A 21,726-nucleotide genomic window follows, 5' to 3' on the forward strand; every position below is an offset into this window, starting at 1 on the left:
GACTATAACAATGCTACAACATAACTTTTGGACTCCAGCTTGCAGACATTGATGTAAATTCAAATACATCCCCCTTTAGCACTTCTGTTATCAATTTTCAATGAAAGCAAATGCAGTACTGGCTTGTCCTACATGTATATACATTTTATGTTGCATTCAGGCAGTTTATAACCATGTTTTTGATAAACTGTATTCTACGATAGCAAGGATTTTCATTCATGAAAACAGTGTGTGAAGCATCCTAGAACTTAGGCTGTTGTATACACAAAGAAAATTATATCTGCAAAAATAAATGCTCTAGTTTTATAAGATGTGGTTGCTAGCTTTGACTCATGATTTTCAAAAATTTTCAGGACGTAGACACATGGCCAGTTTTCCTTGAAGTTTTCAAGACAGAGCTTCATAAACTAGCTTTCATATCAATGCTTTCATTGTGTTCACAGCTGTGTCTTTGTGTGACCCCAAATAACACTTGGGTTGTCTTACTACCCAGAATGAAATAACCCTTAGTGTTACCCTTTATTGTAACCTTGTCTGAATTAACAACTCAAAGTAATCTGACTAGCAGCATGCTATGCATCTTGACATGCTCACTAGCCATCCTCCTCACCCTTCTCTTCCAGATCCATTTCCTCATGATTTTGTCTGCAAACTGGGCGTACTTGAAGGACGCATGCAAAATGCAAATATACCAGGATCTCAAAATGAAGGAAGAGCAGGAACTTCACGATATCCGTGCCTCCCAATCAAAAGAACGACTGAATTCTTACACATAAGAACAATACAGTCCAACATTTACCAACAGAGCCATTCAACAAAAACCTAGCAGCTGTGACAAATCTATAGACTGCTGTGCAGTGCAGATGTGCGTCCACTAACAAGCAGATGTGCAAGTGTTAAGTACAAAACTGAACATCTTCAGTGAGCAGTTTGTATTAATTCCTGTATTACAGATCATTTCTCAGTTCATAACTCTCTGGGAAAGAGTGCTCGATTTAACAGTATTTTTCCATCTTGAATTGTAATTGAAAAAAACCACAGCATTTCAATAGCCATTAGTCTTTTGGCACAAATCTTTTTTTTCCATTTCTGGATTAAGTTTGCTGTACAACTACAGTGTGCATTATAAACTAGGTCAACAGCAGGGGGAAGAGAAACACTAAGTTAGCCAGAAAAACAGAAGGCAGCCAACTTTTGGAATCCAACTAGATACTTCCCACATGCATAATGCTCTTGCAATGGAGTCCTTGCATTTTACATATACAGCAGTCTACTGAGTTATTAATGTAGAGCATGGCCGCCTTTATTTTATAATTTCATTAGCAAATCTAAAAGATTCTAGATAGTTTAATCATGCCTGCTTTTTTATATACCCTACCTGAAATGCGTATTTTCAGTGTTGCTAATATGCAAATAGTAAATATAATCTAATACGTTAACCATTCTTTTATCATATTAATTACATACAGTTATTATGATTTAAGCTAACGAACACGACTCATTACTTTCTAGCTCATTCTTGATAGACAAGGGAATAATCAAATCTAGTAAACCATATTTAACAGTTCTGGGGAAGATGGCCTCACTTCTGCAGTGTTTTCAAAGACAACAACTGCTGATTTTTTAGGTGTTCACAATTTTCCTTTACTAAACATTCTCATAAAACGAAGATATGCAAAACTTAATGCTTGTAGATTTTTGTTTTTATGATTTAAAAAAAAAATAATTTAGAATATCTAACACAGTTTAATTATTCGGAAGGAAGTGCTGCAGTAATATCCTTGCACACTGTTAACCTGAACAGCTACCTGTGATGAATTCCAGTAACAGCCATTCAGATAGGGGTTATGTGAAATCCATTTTCATTATTTTCTATTTTGTAATTAAAACTTTTAGTACACAGCATTCTTTCAAAGCAAACTGTAACATTAACCTAGCAATAGAAACCACTTCACATTTACATAAGAGAAAGTTTAACAAAGTTTATGTTTCCATCAGTTTTCTGTGGAATTTACGTCTCAATTTTAGTAGTTATGTGCTAATTCATTAACAATTGAATAAAAGCTATTCCTTATAGAGTGTTAAGATGTTTGAGATATTCTTGTACATTGCCAGCATTTTTTTTGTATCTGAGGCAATTCACTAAACATGTTGCTGGGGGGACAAAGCATGTGGGTTTAATTGTCTTAAATGTTTTCTTTGAACTAAAAATTAGGATTTGTTAATATAACAGAATGTTACTCTGGTTCATTTAGTTGCTTGAGCAAAACATTGTTACATAATGAAACTGCATGGTTTAGAATCATCTTCTGTAATTTACCTCGTTTATAATCCAATAAGTAAACTATTTTCTACTATAAGAGCCAGCAGCTTCCTGTAGTTCCCTTTAAAATAAATCATTCCAACTAGAATTTTAGTTATGTACATGCATCACCACAGCTGAAGATATCAATCAACATTCTGGGGTGAAGTGACAAGTCTCCTTATCGTTCTTTATTTTGTTATTTCCAGTCTTCTTTGATTTCTTCTCATTCACTAGTTGTGAGATTTATGTTTATTTCACTTTCCTTTTCATACAATGTGCCATTTTTTAATTAACCCTTTCTCCTCTTGTTGTATGTTCCTGCTGTCTTCTTCAGGATCACTGACACATGACAACTTAATACCCATATAAACATCACTCTGAAGCTATAGTTCTAGCAGGGTATACGAGCAAATGGTTGAAAATTCACAACGAAAGGGATAGTTCATATCACTCGTGAAAGGTAGTGACTTTTTGTCAATTTTGTTTCCTTGTTTTACACAACTTTTGCATTAAAATTGTATCAACATCAGCACAATATTTACTAACTAGGTAAGTGTTTTAAAAACTGTCTTTAGGCAGAACTTTTTTTAATTAAATTTTCATTGAAATTATATAAATATCAAGTGTACAATGGAATACATTCTGTGATGGGTCCGTGTGAAAAGGTTGCTGTTGGTTTCACCAGAAATTATCATCGGCCTCTTCATGTGAAGCTGCAGGACTAGAAAAGAAGAAATGTCACTGTCAGCAATGAACAGCCAGGCAGTCATTGTTAGTCACTGCAGCCAAAGTCCTGATTAAAACAGTTACTTGGTAGAGCTCAAATGCAACATGCCATATGCTGAAAGCCCAAGCAGAGATCAGGCTCTGTATCACAGGAAAGCAGATAAAATATCAGCACGTGTCATCCCAGACTGCTTTCACACATCTAGTAACCATTACTGAATGAAAACAATGAAGGTTTGGGAGCAGGTTTCCTGCTGGTTCTCTGGTTTAGGAATGCTGTGTGAAAAAAAAATAAGGAAAGGGAGAAAACTAGAAAACACTCCAAAGGTCAACAAAGGTGCTGCTATATCAATAAACTTTCTCTCTCTATCGTCATAATGAAAAATTTTTATATACCACTAAGTGTATTTTTGGGTGGAGAGGAAGCGAAAGAGAGGAAATTAAAATGAATAAATGTGGTGCATTGTGTGTGCTGGTAAATTCTATAGGTGCCACAGAGCAATTGTCATGCACGTATCATAATTTTTAATAGGCATATTTCTATTGGAAATTTCTACATCTCAATAAGAAAAAGCTAAACACACATTTTTAAATTAACCATTTGGCTAATGTCAGGGATCTTCATGCGAAGCCTTTTCAGTTAAACAGCACTGACAGCCCTCATTCATGAGTATAAAAAAAAATTCCCTTCTGACAGTCAATCTACCTCCCACTTGTTTACTAGCAATGGGTTAAATGGAATTTAACTGGATGCAGTTCTACTTCACATGGCTCGGAAAGGAACTGAAAGAAGCATGGAAAGGGTGAGAAATATTTTCATGTAACGTTTTCACTTTGTTGGTCCATCCCATAATCAGGGTAGATTTATTAATAAGAATTTTTATTTGTCCATCATGATGCTTGCCAACCTCTATGTTGGGAGCAATGTTTTGTAAAGAAAAGGTGGGTTAACTTATTCAGCATACTCTATTTGGCAAACAAATGAGATGCGCAAATTTAATTTTGCTAATATAAGTATAGTAGATTATTTTTTCTTTAAAAATGCCCTGTAAGGTGTAACCTCAAAGTCTGCCTTCACCCTTACCTGCCAGCTTTCCCATCAGATAGTGTTTGGAGTAATGAACTCTCTTCTTCTACTTCCTTTTTAGAGCTCTGAAAAGAATATTGTGCTATTATTGCATTTATTGTATTATCAAACTGTCACAGTACAAAAAAAACTTCTGCATCTCAACAACTCATTTATTTAGCACAGAGTAAAAAGCTCCAAAGTGCTTAAGAGAGGTGCAATCAAGCAAAAATGAACAGTGAGCCAAAGGAGTTATTAGGAGGGGTGGGGGGGGGCTGGTGACCAAAATCTTGGGGTCCACTGGGGTTTTGGTTGAGCTCACGTTTATGGAGAGTGGTTGATAGCAGGCTTGCAAGGACAGCACTGGAGAAATTTAGTCTGGAGGCGACAGTGGCATGGATGAGGGTTTCAGTAGCAGTTAAGATAGAGGCTGAGGTAAACCATGTTACAGATGTGGAAGTTGGTCACTTTTGTGATGGAGAAGATATAGGGTTTCAAAGGGAAAGTGGAAGTTCAAAGCAGCACCTAGATTGCCAATGTTATGCATTTTCCACTTACTGAATTACTTCATATATTCTCCCCATTACAAACATTGCTTAGTTTAATCTTTTTAGCAACATCTACCTGAACCCTATCTCAGTCCATCTGCTGATGAAATCCGCATTGTCAAATGTGACTTTTCCAATACTACCTGCCTCCCATTCTTCACCCTCCATAAACTTCAACTTAACCATAATTCTGCTGCCCATCTCCTTTCCCACACAAAGTTGTGTTAGTCATCACCCTTGTCCTCGCTGATTTATGTTGGTTTCTAGACCCCCACTGTGTCAAATTTAAAATTATTTTCCTTGTGTTTAAATCTCTTCATGGCCTTGACCTTGCCCCTCCCTATCCCTTAACTCCTCAGGCCTCCAGCATCCCACAAACTCACAGTTCCTCTGTCTCTGGCCTGTTCAGCATCCACCCGTCACCCCTGCTCTCCTTCACCCCACCATTAGCACCCATACCTTAGCTGTCTGGGCCCCACACTCTCTCCCCAGATTCCTCTTCTCCGTCCCCTTCTTTAAGACTCTCCTTAAAAGCTCAACCAAAACCATGCTGTCCATATTTTATCAAGCACCAAATCCGACTTGCTCATTGCCTCATCGTTGCTGATCCCTCTTGGCTCCTGGTCTCCCCTTAACTATGTTAAACAGTTTTCTAAATGCAAGTTGTTGAAATAATTTACATTAGATAGCAGAAGAAAGATAGGAGTTCACTTATCTGAACTCACATTTGAAACTACTGAGAACTTTGTGAAAGGTGGTTCTGTGTACTAGGGCATACTGTGCAAATAAGTACCTCCAGACACTGCTGTCCATCCAATGGAATTATGCAAGAATACTTATGAATTGAAACAGAGCAATTAGTATAAAATGTCATTGAAATGTTTGTCACCATCTAGCATCAATATGACAACAAAACATTCATCTGGAATTTCCGCAGGGACTCTGGCAGAAGAGTGGAAAACTCCCGGAAAAAAAATGTAATGGCTAAAAACAGCCATTAGTGTTGTTTCTCCAGGTTTCTGCCAAAGTTCTCCTCCACTGCATTTTCATGCCTCCAGCTTTCTGTTCAAACACTGACTGTAGCACTAATAAAACTACATAAACGATTCAATGACAACAATTTCTGAACTTGCCTACAAAAAAATTGTAGGAAAACCTACTCAATTTTTAAAGTTTTGTATTTTAGATAAACTCAGATTTAGTGGCAAGGCATGTTGTGTCACATCAGAAACAATTTGAAATACCAAATGCAATATTTCAATAAAATACTTTCAAAGTTTTCATAGGTAAATTCAGAAAACTGTGATTGAATCACAAAATTATGTTATTCACATTGTTACCTTATGAACAATGACTGATTTCCACCAAAAAATAAATAAAATATGAATATCCATCCTCAAAATACTATAAAGAGCTAAGAGAACATGGTACTTAGTTGAAATATTACACTGCTTTGGGAGAAGGGTAAAAATTGAATTCTATATGCAAGAGATTGAAAAAGTATCCACTACCCCACTCAGGCTTCACAAATAGGCCATTCATTCCTCTTTAAAAATTTAACGTAGAGAGTCACCTTGTCTTGCTGTTCTTCTTCCTTCTGCTGTTGAATTATTTTCATATATTTCTCCAGTGGATCTGTACTTGAAGCTGGCAATTCTACACCTTTTGAAGTCTGCTCCTTTGGACTTTCTCCACTTGGCTTTTCCTCCTTCAGGTTGTGTAAAGTTTAAAATATTATTGAGATCATATTGGTCCAGAATGAAAAGGCAGAACTCGTATGAAGAAAGGCCCTCATTCTGATATTAGGAACATTTTGATATTGATAATTATATTAAAGATGATAAAAGACCAATCACATAGAAATAAAAGTAATGAGCATTTTGAAATTTCCACTGATAATGAAGTTTACAGTATTGTATTTATGGCTGAATCAAGGGGCCACGAATAGTGATTTCACATTATTTAGTAGCACTGGACCACACAACTTGACCAAAGTAGTTGGATGTGGCCTTGCACCTGGCAGTTTCCCACATAAGTTTCAGACCTTGGCTGGTCTTTCTGAGGAAGTCTAGAGGTTTCTGTATGGATCAGGTGGACAGAGAAGATACAGAGGCCAGTCTTGGAAGCCTTCTAATGGCAATTTACAGAATAGCATGGAATCATAGAATTATACAGAAACAGTCCATTCAACCCATCACTCATTCTCTGCTGTTGTTTTTTTCTCCAAGATCTGCACTATATGATCATTATTGTTTTAATCCTGGTAGCAATCCATGGGCTAAAATTAGCATTAAAATTAAGCTGGTGGGAAATTCCTGGCTACCTGATCTAATTCCACTCTTCTGCTTGTGCTGCAAACCTAGAATATTAATTCTCTTCAAATATCTAATTCCCAAGTTCAACTCATTTATGCATACTGTAGATAGAAGAGGCCACAAAACTGATCCATGTGAAACATCAGACACCACATCCTTCCAAAACAAGTCACTTCCTTTTACCCCCATCTTTCTGCCATTCAGCCATCTCTCTATCTATGTGGCTGCTCCCCCATAATTTACTGAGTTATCAGCTTTGTCGTAAGTCTATTCTGTATCACCGTTTCAAAGCATTTTGAAAATTATCCCATAGGGTTTTTAACTGGTCATTTGGACTGTGAACTCAGTGTTAACATATGTTCAATTTCTCGTTGAGGTCTTGCAGTTGTCTCTCAATGACTTTATTTATCTGTCTGGGTTGGTTGGGGAGGTAAGCAGGTTTCAGAATCTTAGAGATCTGACTGGTTTCTTTGGCACTGCTTCTAGAATGCCTTCCAGTAATAGCAAGCCACCTCCATAAAATACAGGAACAATATGTAGTGCAGTAATGGGCAAAAGGTGAAATGATAACTGTAAAATGCACATATAACCTTACATACTGGAAAACGTTCCCACCTTTGTCTGTTCCAGGCATTCCAGTTCTCTCTGTTCCTCTTCCCTTGCTTCCTGCCTTTCCAGACACAGTTCTTCCTCATCCCTTCGTCTCTGATCTTCCCATGCCTTTTCTCCTCCTCCTTTGTTTTTTTCTTCTCTGCTTTTTTCTTCTTCTGGACTTTTGAATTTACCTGCACATCATTCAAAACCTTATTAGGAACAACTGAAATGGACCAATTTATTCTCTCAACTATTTGTTTCTCGGGTCATCCTTTTCAGTCTAAGGAACAAAGGAATGAATATATGACCATGTTAGGGGTTGACACCAAGGAAATAAACCTCATGTTTCTGTGTCTTAAAAACAAAGGTAAATGTTGGCTACCATTTTGTTTGATTCTTCTATCAGATTTGATTATTCAAAGATCCTCCCTCTATGGGATTTCGATGAGTCATTTGACACAGAAAGGTGGAGGAGCCGAGACCAAACCTTCCTTCACCAGCAGAAGATGTGATGGCAACATTATGAATGATCTATGCTTAGGGAAAACTAAATACAGGAACATTCCCTACCAAGAGATCAATAGGCTATCTGTGTGAGAAGCTATGGTGAAATTTTAGCACCGTTTTGTGTTCTGGAATGTAGCTGCAATCTCCAGCTGTAGACAGCACTCCCCCTGTGCAACCAGGCCTGTTAGCCACTGAAAGCAATTGCTCTTTATTTTGCATCAAGTTTTCCCTGAGGTTTTGAGCAGACAGGTCTATTAAATTCATTCACATGACAGCAGTGTGTCATGCCTGACAGGAGGTCGCACCTAGGCAGCAGTGGCCAGGCTCAAATTTGTGTACAGTATGTGTCAGATCCAGGAACAATTGTGTGAGAAGATGATATGCATGAAAAAATTTGGCAAGGTAAGACAATCCAGAAGCACCGCACATCAGATAGATGGTGTAACAGCCATGACACAAAATGTTGACTGTTAATTTGTTCCATTTACTACTTACACATTACTAAAACTCTGCACATCACCATCTAACTCTTTCATAGAATTTCACACATGTGTATGCTTCAGTGGGCACAAATTACAAATCGAAAGACTCGACATACTTAAAGCTTCAAGTGCTTAACTCAACCTAGCTCCAAGACACACAATTGCTTACTAACATTCAGGATTGTCTGCAAGATGGACACATGCCTGTCACTGTGTGTGTGCTCCTTCAATATACAACATTTCAATAACACTTCTCTCCTTGCACAACAATTTGCTAAATACAAGGGAAAAGCCCTGAGCTGGAGAAGTGTTGATGTTTCACAAACCCTCAACACCCTTGGAGCAGGTGACTCTGAACAGCCTTGCACATGGAGGCAACGGGATAGTGAAGCCGATGGGTTAGTATTATCCTGGTTTATGTCGTGTCCCCTTTTACACTCATTACCACAGCCATATATATAACTGCACAAACCGAACATAAAATACACAGCAAGGTAACTTCTGTTTGGGAGTGTCTCTTGAAGCCAGCTTTCTAAACTTTGTTCCTTTTCATTCGTCATGGACCTGAAAAGCAACCTGTTATGAATTCCTTTTGTGCTAAAGAAGACAGCACCACAAAGAACCCTACATCTCGCATCAATGTTTGTAAGACTAACACAGTTGCACATATTATAAAGGTGCAGTTAGTGAACCTGAAGAGATACACTGGATGACAGAGGAGAAGCTAATGGCAATAGCAAGAACCTGCTTGCCAAATGGCCATATGCCTATCACTATTTTCTTAAAAATCCTTTAAGCAGTGTGGTGAAATTGGGTAGCCATGATACTGCTCCTTCAGTAGGAAAGATGAAAGTGTGGGCCATGTTGCTGTAACAAATTTAGTCGGCACATTCTGACAAAAGGTCATCGACCTGAAATTTTGGGCTGGATTTTCGAAGGGCTATGGAGGCGAGCATGGAGGTGTGAGGGCCTGCAATTTCCTACTGCAGGGCAGCATGCTGGCATTTTCCTGCCTCCAGAATATTTTTGAAGAGGCTGGATCAGGGTTGGGGTGAGGGGTGTGGAGCTGACAAGTAGGCAACCTAAAGGGCCTATTAAGGCCACTCTGCCAATGCTGACTGGGACCCCACTGCTAAGGCCGGAACATGGCCGAGGGATGGATATGGCCTCCGGGCAGCAGACCGTGGGGCCTACAGTCCATGCTACAATTTAACCTCCCACCGCAGGCATGATTGGCAGACGACCACAGCTGTGTTAGCTGGCTGTCCTGTGGAGGGCCCTGGATCTCCTCCAGGATGACGGCCTGGCAGCTGTGGTCTCTTTGTAATTTTAGGTTTTAAAAATTCTTCAGAGGACGCCCCCATCTTCAGGGGCCCTCCCTTTCACCTACCTACATCGGCAGTTCCCACCTCTGATGGGGGTGGGGGGTTGCTGACCTGTCAGTGCTGGAGGGCCACCTATTGGTCCATCAGCCCTTGGAGCCCTCCTGCCATCCTTAATTGGATGGAGCTCCTGGAGGTAGCCACATAATTGCCCACCTCCTTAAAAATCGCTTCCAGGTTCCCGACCAAGAATTCTATCTGGCATTGCGATTAGGATGCTGGAACAAAAATCCAGCCCTTTAACTGCTTCTCTCTCCACAGATCCTGCCAGACCTGCTGAGTATTTCCAGCATTTTCTGTTTTTAGTTCAGATTTCGAGCATCAGCAATGTTTTGCTTTGGTCAGTTCATTAGTTGATACAGCAGTGCTAGCTTGCGAATAGTCAGGGGCAGAAAATTCAGGGCAATAGTGACCTTGTTTGCCATCGATAGTCTGAGTTGAGGGTTGGCTTGCAGTAGATGGCTGGCTTGCAGTAGATGGCTAAGCCTTGCGACTGGCTCCCTGTTAACCCACAGCATATGGAGGCTGCTGTACTCAGTCATGATTAGGTGGCTGAAGGCCTTCAGAAATTATTGTTGGCATAGTGGTAGGTATTGATAGGGTAGCTCAAGTGTGCACTGATCTGCCTGGCATACCTTCTTTCAGCTTGTTCCACCTCAACCATGAAATCTAAACTAATGGCCATCATTAACTTTATCTTCACTTGCCACCTGTCAAGGGATTCTGCAGCTTGTGGCCCCGGAATCCTTTGAAAGTAGGCATTGAAAGAATTCCTTTTCATTTGCCCTCTTTTTTTTTCCCCTCCACTTGTTCCGGTTCAGCTAAATCCCTGCATTGCTCCACATACAGTCCACTCTAAGGAAACTTATTGGGCGATCATTGTTTATTGAATATATAAATGCAAGATTACCATACTGAGTAAATTAAAATTGTCTCCCAAAAGTTAAATAATTAAATAGCAAACAAGAAAAAAATACTGTCAAGACATTTCTAAAAAGTTACTGTAAATATTGCAAACAAAATAAAAAGCATATTCCACTTTAAGAACTCAATCGCACATGGAGCTTCCCTTGTGCCCATTGAAAATGGTCTTTGAAAGCAAAACAAGACAAACCTGGCACATATGCTTGGTAAATTATTCCTGGTATTTATTTAATAATTTTTGCTTGTGTTCTGTACCTTAATGACTCTATGGATTGACATGCGCATAAGCATACAAGTACATGAAATGAGGCCATGTAGAAAACTGCAGGCAGAAGGATTTCAGGGTAAAACCTGCCCAAGGCCTACTCACCCAGTTTTGAGATCTCCTGCACCCATTCTGCCCCTGCAGATGGACTCCAGTATTTCTAGATGGTTTCTCCCACTTTGTGAGGTGAATAATTCTATTTGTACATGGAGGTGAACAGACAAGAATCTAGAGTATTCATATAATCCTTTGTAACAAATTTGCAGTAAAGAAATATTGATACCATCCCAAGTACTTTTGAGTACTGACAAAAACCCTACAAACTACAAAGCTCAATTCTTCTGAAAAAAATATAATTTTGTAACATTTTCTCAACGGTCAATACAACAGCCTACACTCTCATGCGACATATCACATGATGGTAGCAAACTCACATGTATCTGGTGGAGATAAAATTGCTTCTTGGTCCAGTGAAGAAACAGATCCTCTATTTACACTTTCCTCCCAGTACTGGGACAAATTCTTGTTAAGTGGAGTGCCATCCTGCACTATAAGAAATAGATAATAAGTCTTTTGTTTGACTCTAACAAAAGCATGGAAAGCTGGAAAGCAAAAGCAGTACTCACAGAATATGAACAAATCATTATCTTTTCCGGCCAGCTTCTTCACTTATCCACCAAAAACTCAATCTCCCATTGCTTTCTCAAACAAAATTAGCATTTTAATCCTTGATAAATCGCTGACCAGGAAACCTCTCAAAAATTTTAACTGCCTAGGAAACTGGAAAATGCATTTTACCCTTTGTAGTCTTAGTTAACTCTTTCACCAATAGAAATATCCCTGAATATTGTCTTCAAAGTCTCTGAAGCAATGTATTTTCCTTTTAATTACTCTCAAAAGTCTGCAGCTTTATTTCACCAGTGGCACATCTGTGTTTGCATTTATTATTCCTTTAAAGTTTTAAATCTACAATGCAGTTACCCCTGCAGCCTCAGTGAGATTGCTGCGATTCTTAGGGGACTGCAAGTTGAATAACAGCCTTCTCAGACATTCAGTCTCCCAAGCCTTCATTGAGGTAGTATTGCCAATTCTTGGTTAGCTGCTGGATGAGATCATGAAAAACTTGCCATCTCATGGGGAGGAAAATCAAGCTGGAGCGGCTCATGTCAAGTTAGTAACGAGTAACAGTGACAGGAGAGGTTATGAATCCAAACCATCCTCCTTTCCTTGTTAAAACAGGAAGTGTGATGGTAAAAGGCAGCATTTAGGAAGTCAAAAAAGGGAGGTGGGGCAAAGGCAGGATTATTTTTAAATGCACAAATCAAAAATATTTGAACATTTCTTTCTTCTATTTTCTATGTCTGTCTCAATTGTCTATTTACTCTTTTTGCAGATCAAACCACAAAAATAAATTGTATAATTATTACAATACAATAAATAACTCCTGACTGAACAGATACAGATAAATCAGAAACACTGTTATAAAATTTGCATTCTAATGAATATTTACTCCCACCCTTGACCGAATTTCTAACAAAGTCAGGAGTGGACAAGAATTCAAACTTCTGGGATGAATTCCTGATAAAGAATAGGGGCTGGATTTTATGGGACCAGCTGAGGTGGCCTATTAACAGCCAATTTAAGGCCTCTTCCCACCGCCGCTGGGATCTTACCAGCGGTAGGGAGTGTCACCGCCATGCGGGGAGGGCGCCTTGTAAAACGAGAGTGGCAATCTATGGCCCACGGAGGACCCCCACTGGGAACCACTTTACCCCTCGGGAACCTCCTCCCCCCTTGCCAGGACCTTCCGAACTGGTCCCAGTGAGACTCCACCTCACTTACCTGAGTTCCAGTGTTCCAGCACTGGACCTGGGTCCGTGGACTCTGCAGTGGCCACCACTCCCAGTGACGCTGCCGATTCTGCTGAGCTGCCGACCCTCTGGGGATCCCGGCTCATGAAACATACAGGTTAAAAGACGGAGGATCATTCTGGGGGGGTGCGAAAAGGCCGAGGTGGGGATCTCCCTGCCTCTTCGGCCCGGTACCAGGAGCCCCACCTCCTCCACAAAATTCAGCCCTAGTTTTCCAGACCCAAACAGGTAGTCAACTTAGATCTAACGTTTCACTGATGATAATTACAAAGGAAGTCCACCACATTGGTGCTCAATGTACTATAATACGTAGCGCAGACAGTGAATGCTTACCCTATTACTCCTCACACATATGTTCCTGATTTCAAGATCAGTATGTTTTTTTCCAACAAGGAAAGAGGCAGTGCTAGATCTAGTTACAGGAAATGAAGTGGGGAAAGCAGATAATGTTGGGGAACAGCTAGGAAACAGAAACATCATGGTCTGACATAAAAAGTTCAAGATAAAGGTGCTTGACTGGAAGAAAAGCCAATCTCAATTAAATAAAAAGGGAATTAATCCGGATAAATTGGGAAGAAATTTGGCCAACACGGTTCACAACAGAGACAATTAGGGGACTGACTTAATATATTCCCATAAGATGTAAAGTTGTGCAGCAAAAACTGGAATTCCTTGGATAACTAGAGAAACTAAAATTAAAATTATAGATAAGAAAAAGGCATATGACATATCTTGGGCTATTACTACAAAATTGGTAGCCAATATCAATGCTTTTATAAAGAATAGTTAAAGATAGCAGAGGGCCAATTACAGATGAATAAGGAAACCCTCTTATGGAGAATAATGGAATAGCAGATTTTCTAAATGAGCATTTTCCTCAGTTTTGACAGAAGAATGTAGTATTAGGAATGAAAGGGTACAAGAAGAATAACTAGAATCTACAAATAGGATAACTAAAGATAAATAAGTAATACTTTAAAAAAATTTGATAAAGTGAACATTCATTTAGAAAGACATTGTGGAATTTACCACAGCCATTGTGGGCTTGTAAAAGGGGAATCATATATGACAAATTGATGTTCTTTGAGGAGATAACATATGCATTGAATTTTCAACAGCATTTAATAAGGAGCTATTTAAGTGGCTTGTTCATATAATTAAAAATGATGGGCTTGGAAAATTGTTGAGGCTGCACCTGTTTTACAGGCATAAAAGAGGCACAGAAATATTCAATATGCAGTATGCACAAGTGTATTCTGAAAAGTACGTCATATGCCGTATCGGTACAGGACCGAGGGCCTGTGCCTAAAACATGTGTCAGGCTCTTTGTATATGAAAATTGGAGACCTAATGACCGTTTGAGGCCACCTTTACAAAACTGGCTACACTGAAGGCAGCCAGCACCAGGCTGCCGTCAAAAAGGTAAGCTCTTTTTAAAAAATAAAATTATAAACACTTACCTCAATGTGGAGGCAGAAGGAGTGCTCCTCACAGCTCCATATTAAAACCACAGGCCCGATTGCCTGCTTCCCTCCCTCTCCAAGTAGCTGCCTTCCCTGCTCCCTGTTGCTAACTAACCCCCTCGCCCAGTATTTGCCTCTCCTCTTCTCTTTCAAGAGCTACCTGAGGGACACAGCCAGTGACACAGTGACCCAGAATTCAAATGATCTTCACAGGCGACACCTAGAAGACTCAGGTAAATCAAGTCCAAGGCCAAATTTGGGTAGGCCTGTTATACAGCAGTGATCATTCCTTGCTCCAAGTTTATGCAGGGCTGCTGGTAAGAACCAATTTCTAGTATACCTCATGCTATTAAAGATAATGTGAAAGCATGGATAGGAAGTTGATTAAAAGGACAAAGAACAGAGTAGTGTTTCATGTATGCATTTTGGACTGGAGAGATGTAAAAAAATCATATTCATAACAAATAGTAACAGAAGTATGCCAGGTCAACTCTGCATTTCTAGTGTGGGGGGGCAGGTGGAAGGGGTCACCTCTGCACTTTGTGGAGGGGGAAAGGTGAGATATTAAGTGTTTTGCGGGGGGAGGGGGGGGGGTGGGTGCAGGAATGGGGTGGCCATTTATTTTCTTTGTATTTGGGCCGGGGGAGTACGGGCCAGAAATCAATTTACAGTGTACTGGGGGCTGCGTTACAGGCCTCAACTGTGCAGGTCTGGCAGCCCTATAAAAATAGCGCCAGCGCAGAGGCAGCTGACACCGTTGCCAGCGCCACAGAGCCTTCCCCCGCCATGTGATTGGGGGGTGGACCACCCTGCATATGTCGGCTTGGCAGTGTGTATCCCACATATGCCGCTGCCGCTCCTGGCGGCAGGAAACTAACATTAAGCCTGTGATTCCTTCCACTTTTGCCTCATTTCTTTCTGAACCTTTTAACAGACTAACTGAGATGGTCTTTGTAAAACACCCAGCTGTTTCTTCCCTGTTCCAACCACTTTAAAAATCTGATTTCAGATCATTATATGCACTAGCTAATAGTTTGTAAAAAAACCCAATCAAGTTGTTTGATTTCCTGTAGTCCGGTCCTTTACCTATTGTCTTTTCTTTCTGGCTTTGTTGTGATTACTCCAATTTAAGTGACTCACCTGCGTTCCTATTCCAATTCTGCTGAAGGGTCTCAACCTGAAATGTTAATCTGTCTTTTCTCTTTCAAATGCTGACTAATCAGATATACATTTTCTGTTTCTGCATCATAGTTTCAACCTTTGGAGTTTTCATTTTATCTGTAAAATTATACGGACCAGTCAATCCTTACGTAGCCATACATTTAGCTTACCAATTTCACAATGATCATCTGATCGCTCAATCAGTTCTTCAAATCTTTGAATTGTTGAAGATTGACGAAACACAGTATTATCTATCAGAGTATTTTCTGATCTGGATATAAATAGAAACAAAAAGCCAAGTGATACAAAATGTGCACAAGTATTAAAAATATATTTTCCCAAAAGTAATACATAAAGGAATGAACTTTCTCTTTTGTCTTTTCCAATATAAAATTATGTCCAAAGCTATACATTTTTGCACGTTTAATTCAGAAAAAAACTGCAATGATTTTAACACCTTTACAAATTTTAAACAAAGCATCTGAATGAAATAAAACTTCGGGTCACTAAAACTGCAGATCGACATTAAGCAGAGTGGTGGGACACAGTGGACGAGATTTACTACATTAAGTAGCATTGGACAGATATTATTAAGCAGATATCAAATTAGGTGAATATGATAAATTACGTGGAATTGAAAAATAAATTAAAATCAAATGAACAGCTATGTGAAGAACTGATGATATAGAACTGGTGCACTGATGATATTTAGAGGTATTCACAAACTCATGCATTCTATTTTTAATATTGTTATCCACAGTATCAATTTACTATACTCTAATTGTTAAAAATTAAGTACACAGTACACATGAATACAAAGGAGCACTATCTTTACATAAGGGAGGAACACTAGCTACACATACTTTATGTTAATGGGGCGAATAATGCAGTCCTAGAACTATGCTGTGAGGACTGCTGCTTGGTGCACTTGCCACCTACTTTGCCCTGAAACGTAAGTTCAGATCACTGAAATATTATTGTGGTGTATGACAAACTCGGAGTATCATAGGGGTGGCGAGCAGCATTATTGGGCACCAGTAAATAGGAAAGGGCTGCTGGCTGGCCTTCAAAGTCATAGGACTTGCTAATGGCCAAAAATGGCGTCGGAAACAAAGACCCCTTTCAAATGCTGGCCTTTGGAGGTCAAGCAAAAGAAGGTGCTGCTTTGTAAGATAACACCTATTCACAGGGAGCTGCCAGGTGGTAAAAGGTCAAATTTCTGTGAGCATCTGGCATGCTTGCTCAGGTACTCCAGCCATATTACAGTAAACACCCCTAAATATGGGCCCCTGGTGCCAGACACCACAGTGCTTTATGTTGCATTATCACCCCAATGTCCTAATTTTTTTATTTGTTCATGGGACGTGGGCGTTGCCAGAATTTATTGCCCATCCCTAATTGCCCTCGAGATGGTGGCGGTGAGCTGCCTTCTTGAACTATTGTAGTCCATGTGGTGAAGGTACTCTCACATAGATAAGGAATGCCAGGATTTTGACCCAGCAACAATGAAGGAACGGCGATAAATTTCCAAGCCAGGATGTTGCAAGGCTTGGAGGGAACTCGGAGGTGGTGGTGTTCCCATGTGGCTGACCTTGTTCTTCTAGGCGGTAGAGGACGTGGGTTTGGGAGATGCTGTCAAAGAAGCCTTGGTGAATTGTTGCAGTGCACCTTGTAGGTTGTACACACACTGCTGCCATGGCAGGGAGTGAATGCTAAGGTGGTAGATGGGGTGCCAATCAAGCGGGATGCTTTATCCTGGATGATGTTGATCTTCTTCAGTGTTGTTCTAGCTGCACTCATCCAGACAAGTGGAGAGTATTCCATCACACTCCTGACAAGTGCATTTTAGATGGTGGAAAGGTTTTGGGGTGTTAGGGCATGAGTCACTCTCCACAGAGTACCCAGCCTCTGACCTGCACTTGTAGCCACAGTATTTACGTGGCTGGTCCCAATAGGTTTTTGGTCAATGGTGACCTCCAAGATGTTGAATGTGAAGGAGAGGTGGTTAGGTTCTCTCTTGTTGGAGATGGTCATTGCCTGGCATTTGTATGGCGTGAATGTTACTTTCCACTTATCAGCTCAAAACTGAATGTTGTCCATGTGGGCATTGACTGCTTCATTATTTGAGGAGTTGCGAATGGTACTAGATACTGTGCAATCACCAGCAAACATTCTCACCTCTGACCTCATGATTGATGAAAGGTCATTGATGAAGCAGCTGAAGGTAGTTGGGCCTAGGACACTAACCTGAGGAACACCTGCAGCAATAGCATGGGTCAGGATGATTGGCTTTCAACAACCATAACCATCTTCCTTTGTACTAGGTATGACTCCAGCCAGTGGACAGTTTTCCTCATGATTCCCATTGACTTCAATTTTACAAGGGCTCCTTGATGCCGCATTTAGTCAAATGCTGCCTTGATGTCAAGGACAGTCACTCTCACCTCACTGCCAGAATTGAGCTCTGTTATCCTTGTTTGGAACAAGGCTATAATAAGGTCTGAAACTGTGTGGTCCTGACACAACTCAAACTCAGCATCGGTAAGCAGGTTATTGGTGAATAAGTGCCACTTGTTAGCACTGTCTATGACACCTTCCATTACTTAGGTGATGATTGAGAGTAGAGTGATGGGGCAGTAAATCGGCCAGATGAGTTTGTTCTGTTTTTTTGGGCAGGACAAATCTGTGCAATTTTCCACATTGTTGCGTAGATGCCAGTTTTATGGATGTTGGCGAGATGCACGGCTAGTCCTGGAGCACAAGTGTTCAGCTGGTATGCTGTTGGGGCCCATAGCCTTTGCTGTATCCAATGAACGCCATAGCATACAAGGCTACAGGCCAAGTGCTGGAAAATGGGACTAGAATAGTTAGGTGCTTGATGGCCGGCACAGACACGATGGGCCGAAGGGCCTGTTTCTGTGCTGTATAACTCTGTGACTCTAACTCAGTTGTTTCTTCATTTTTTTTATTCGTTTATGGGATGTGGGCATCGCTGGCTAGGCCAGCATTTATTGCCCATCCCTAACCTCCCGTAAACTGAGAACAGAGTGGCTTGCTAGGCCATTTCAGAGGGCATTTAAGAGTCAACCACATTGCTGTGGGCCTGGAGTCACATGTAGGCCAGACCAGGTAAGGGCAGCAGATTTCCTTCCCTAAAGGACGTTAGTGAACCAGATAGGTTTTTAGAACAATCGACAATGATTTCCTGGACACCGTTAGACTACCAGATGGAGTGAACTGAATTGGTTTTTTTTATTTGTTCATGGGATGTTGGCTTCTATGATGGTGGAAAACTCAGGAGGAGGATCATCCAAATCTGGCTGAAGATGGTTGCAAATACTCAGTTTTGCCTTTTGCACTCAGGTGCTGGGCTCCGCCATCACTGAGGGTGGGCATGTTCATAGAGCCTCCTTCTTCCATTAGTAGTTTAATTGTCCACCACCATTCATGACTGGATGTGGCAGGACTGCAGAGCTTTGATATGATCTGTTGGTGGTGGGATCACTTAGCTCTGTCTACAGCATGCTGCTTCTGGTGTTTAGCCTGCATGTACTCCTGTGTTGTAGCTTCACCAGGTTAGCATCTTATTTTTAGGTACGCCTAGTGCTGCTCCTGGCATGTTCTCCTACACTCTTTATTGAACCAGGGTTGGTCCCCTGGCTTGATAGTAAGAGTGATATGCCAGTCCATGAGGTTACAGATTGTGATGGAATACAATTATGCTGCTGCTGCTGCTAATGGCCCACAGTACCTCATGGATGCCCAGTTTTGAGCTGCTAGATCTGTTCTGAATCTATCCCATTTAGCCCAGTGGTACTGCTGCACATGATGGAGGATGTCACGGAATCACAGAATTGTTATAGCGCAGAACGAGGCCATTTAGTCCATCGTGTCTGCACCGGCTCTCCAAATGAGCAATTCACCTAGTCCACTCCCCTGCCTTCTTCCCGTAACCCTGCACATTCTTCCTTTTCCTATAACAGTCTAATTCCCTTTTGAATGCTTCAATTAAATCTGCCTCCACCACACTCTCAGGCAGTACCTTAACCACTTGCTGCAAAAAAATGTTTTTCCTCATGTCGCTTTTGTTTTTTTGAATAATTATTTTAAATCTGTGCCCTCTCGTTCTCCGTCCTTTCACGAGTGGGAATAGTTTCTCCCTATCAACTCTGTCCAGACCCCTCCTGATTTTGAATACTGCCAGCAAATCTCCTCTCAGCCTTCTCTTCTCCAAGGAAAACAGTCCCAACTTCTCCAATCTATCTTCATAAGTGAAGTTCCTAATCTTTGGAATCATTCTCGTGAATATTTTCTGAACCCTCTCCAGTGCCTTCACATCCTTCCTTAAGTGCGGCGCCTAGAACTGGACACAATACTCCAGCTGAGGCCAAACTAGTGTCTTATACAAGTTCAACATAACCTCCTTGCTCATGTACTCTATATCTCTATTAATAAAGCCCAGGATACTGTTTACTTTATTAACCAGTCTCTCAACTTGTCCTGCCACCTTCAATGACTTACGCATATATACACCCAGGTCCCTCTGCTCCTGCACCCCCTTTAGAATTGTACCCTTTATTTTATATTGTCTCTCCATGTTCTTCCTACCAAAATGCATCACTTCACATTTCTCTGCATTGAACTTGATCTGCCACCTGTCTGCTCATTCCACCAACTTGTCTATGTCCTTTTGAAGTTCTATACTATCCTTCTCACAGTTCACAAGGCTTCCAGGTTACGCATTATCCGCAAACTTTGAAATTGTGCCCCTGTACAGCAAGGTCAAGGTGATTAATATATATATAAGGAAAAGCAAAGGTCCCAACGCTGGCCCCTGGGGAACTCCACTACAAACCTTCCTCCAGCCTGAAAAATCACCACTCTTTATTTTCTGTCACTCAGCTAATTCCATATCCATGTTGCAACTGTCCCTTTTATTACATGAGCTATAACTTTCCTCACAAGTCTGTTGTGTGGCACAATATCAAACGCCTTTTGGAAGTTCATATATACCACATCAACTGCATTACCCTCATCAACCCTCTCTGTTACCTTTTCAAAAAACTCCAGCAGGTTAGTTAAACATGATTTTCCCTTAAGGAATCCATGCAGGCTTTCTTTAATTTACCTGCATTTGTCCATGGGATAACTAATTTTGTACCGAGTTAATCTTTAGAGAAGTTTCCCCACTACTGAAGTTAAATTGACTGTCTGTAGTTGCTGGGCTTATCTTTACACCCTTTTTTGAACAAGGATGTAACGTATGCAATTCTCCAGTCCTCTGGCACAACCCTCAAGTCTAAGGAAGACTGAAAAATTATGGCCAGTGCCTCTGCAATTTCCACTCTCACTTCCATCAGTATCCTTGGATGCATCTCATCCAGTCCTGGTGCCTTATCCACTTTAAGTACAGACAGCCTATTCTGCCTAGAAGAGGCTGGGTACTCAGTGGAGAGTGACTCATCTCCTGACATCCCAAAACTTTTCCACCATCTAAAAAGCACTAGTCAGGAGTGTGATGGAATACTCTCCACTTGTCCGGAGGTGTGCAGCTAGAACAACACTGAAGAAGCCCAACATCATCCAGGATAAAGACGCGATGGTCACTCTACCAATACTGTCAGGCACAGATACATCTGCAACAAGTAGATTGCTGAAGATGAGCTCAAGTCAGCTTTTCCCTTGTGTCAGATCTCTGTCGCAAGCTCAGTCTGGTAACCATGTCCTTCAGGACTAAGCCAGCTCAGTTGGTAGTGGTGTTACCAAGCCACTCTTGGTGATGGACATTCTGTGCTCTTGCTACCCTCAGTTCTTCCAAGTGGTATTCAACACGGAGGAGTGCTGATTCATCAGCTGAGGGAAGGCAGTCGGTGATAATCAAGCAACAATTGTGCAACATAAATTTAAGTGAGTTGCATTAGACAAGCAAAGAAAAACTGCTGAACATTTCTGGGTACATTCAGATCAGTTAAAGCCAACTGAGGGGCTTTGATTACTAAAAGTAGAGGACATTAAATCAGTTGTATGGAGACCTAAATCATATACAAATATAAATGGTTTTAAATTTAAATGTTGGCAAGCTATTTAGAATATAAAATTGGCCAAGAAGAAGAAAAA

At 40.7% G+C, this 21,726-nt stretch overlaps 2 protein-coding genes across 4 annotated transcripts in view; one reads left to right on the plus strand and one right to left on the minus strand.

Annotated features, from left to right (window-relative positions):
• LOC137374401 (proteolipid protein DM gamma) overlaps positions 1-2,813 on the plus strand; it is a 247,224-nt gene extending 244,411 nt beyond the window's left edge. Inside the window, exon 8 of the mRNA XM_068040454.1 lies at positions 624-2,813. Within this exon, the coding sequence (XP_067896555.1) occupies positions 624-776 (153 nt within the window). The 3' untranslated portion in view covers positions 777-2,813. The remainder of the gene's footprint in view (positions 1-623) is intronic.
• A 62-nt stretch (positions 2,814-2,875) lies between these two features.
• The window catches only part of ofd1 (OFD1 centriole and centriolar satellite protein), a 91,818-nt gene continuing 72,967 nt past the window's right edge, over positions 2,876-21,726 (minus strand). For all 3 annotated transcript variants that reach the window (XM_068040453.1, XM_068040451.1, XM_068040452.1), the window contains 6 exons: positions 15,780-15,880; positions 11,549-11,662; positions 7,576-7,745; positions 6,219-6,353; positions 4,116-4,183; positions 2,876-3,026 (listed from right to left, as the gene is read on the minus strand). In XM_068040453.1, coding sequence (XP_067896554.1) covers positions 2,984-3,026; positions 4,116-4,183; positions 6,219-6,353; positions 7,576-7,745; positions 11,549-11,662; positions 15,780-15,880 — 631 coding nt within the window. In that variant the 3' untranslated portion in view covers positions 2,876-2,983. The remainder of the gene's footprint in view (positions 3,027-4,115; positions 4,184-6,218; positions 6,354-7,575; positions 7,746-11,548; positions 11,663-15,779; positions 15,881-21,726) is intronic.

This window comes from Heterodontus francisci, chromosome 10 (genome assembly GCF_036365525.1).
Source record: "Heterodontus francisci isolate sHetFra1 chromosome 10, sHetFra1.hap1, whole genome shotgun sequence".
Lineage (NCBI taxonomy): Eukaryota > Metazoa > Chordata > Chondrichthyes > Heterodontiformes > Heterodontidae > Heterodontus > Heterodontus francisci.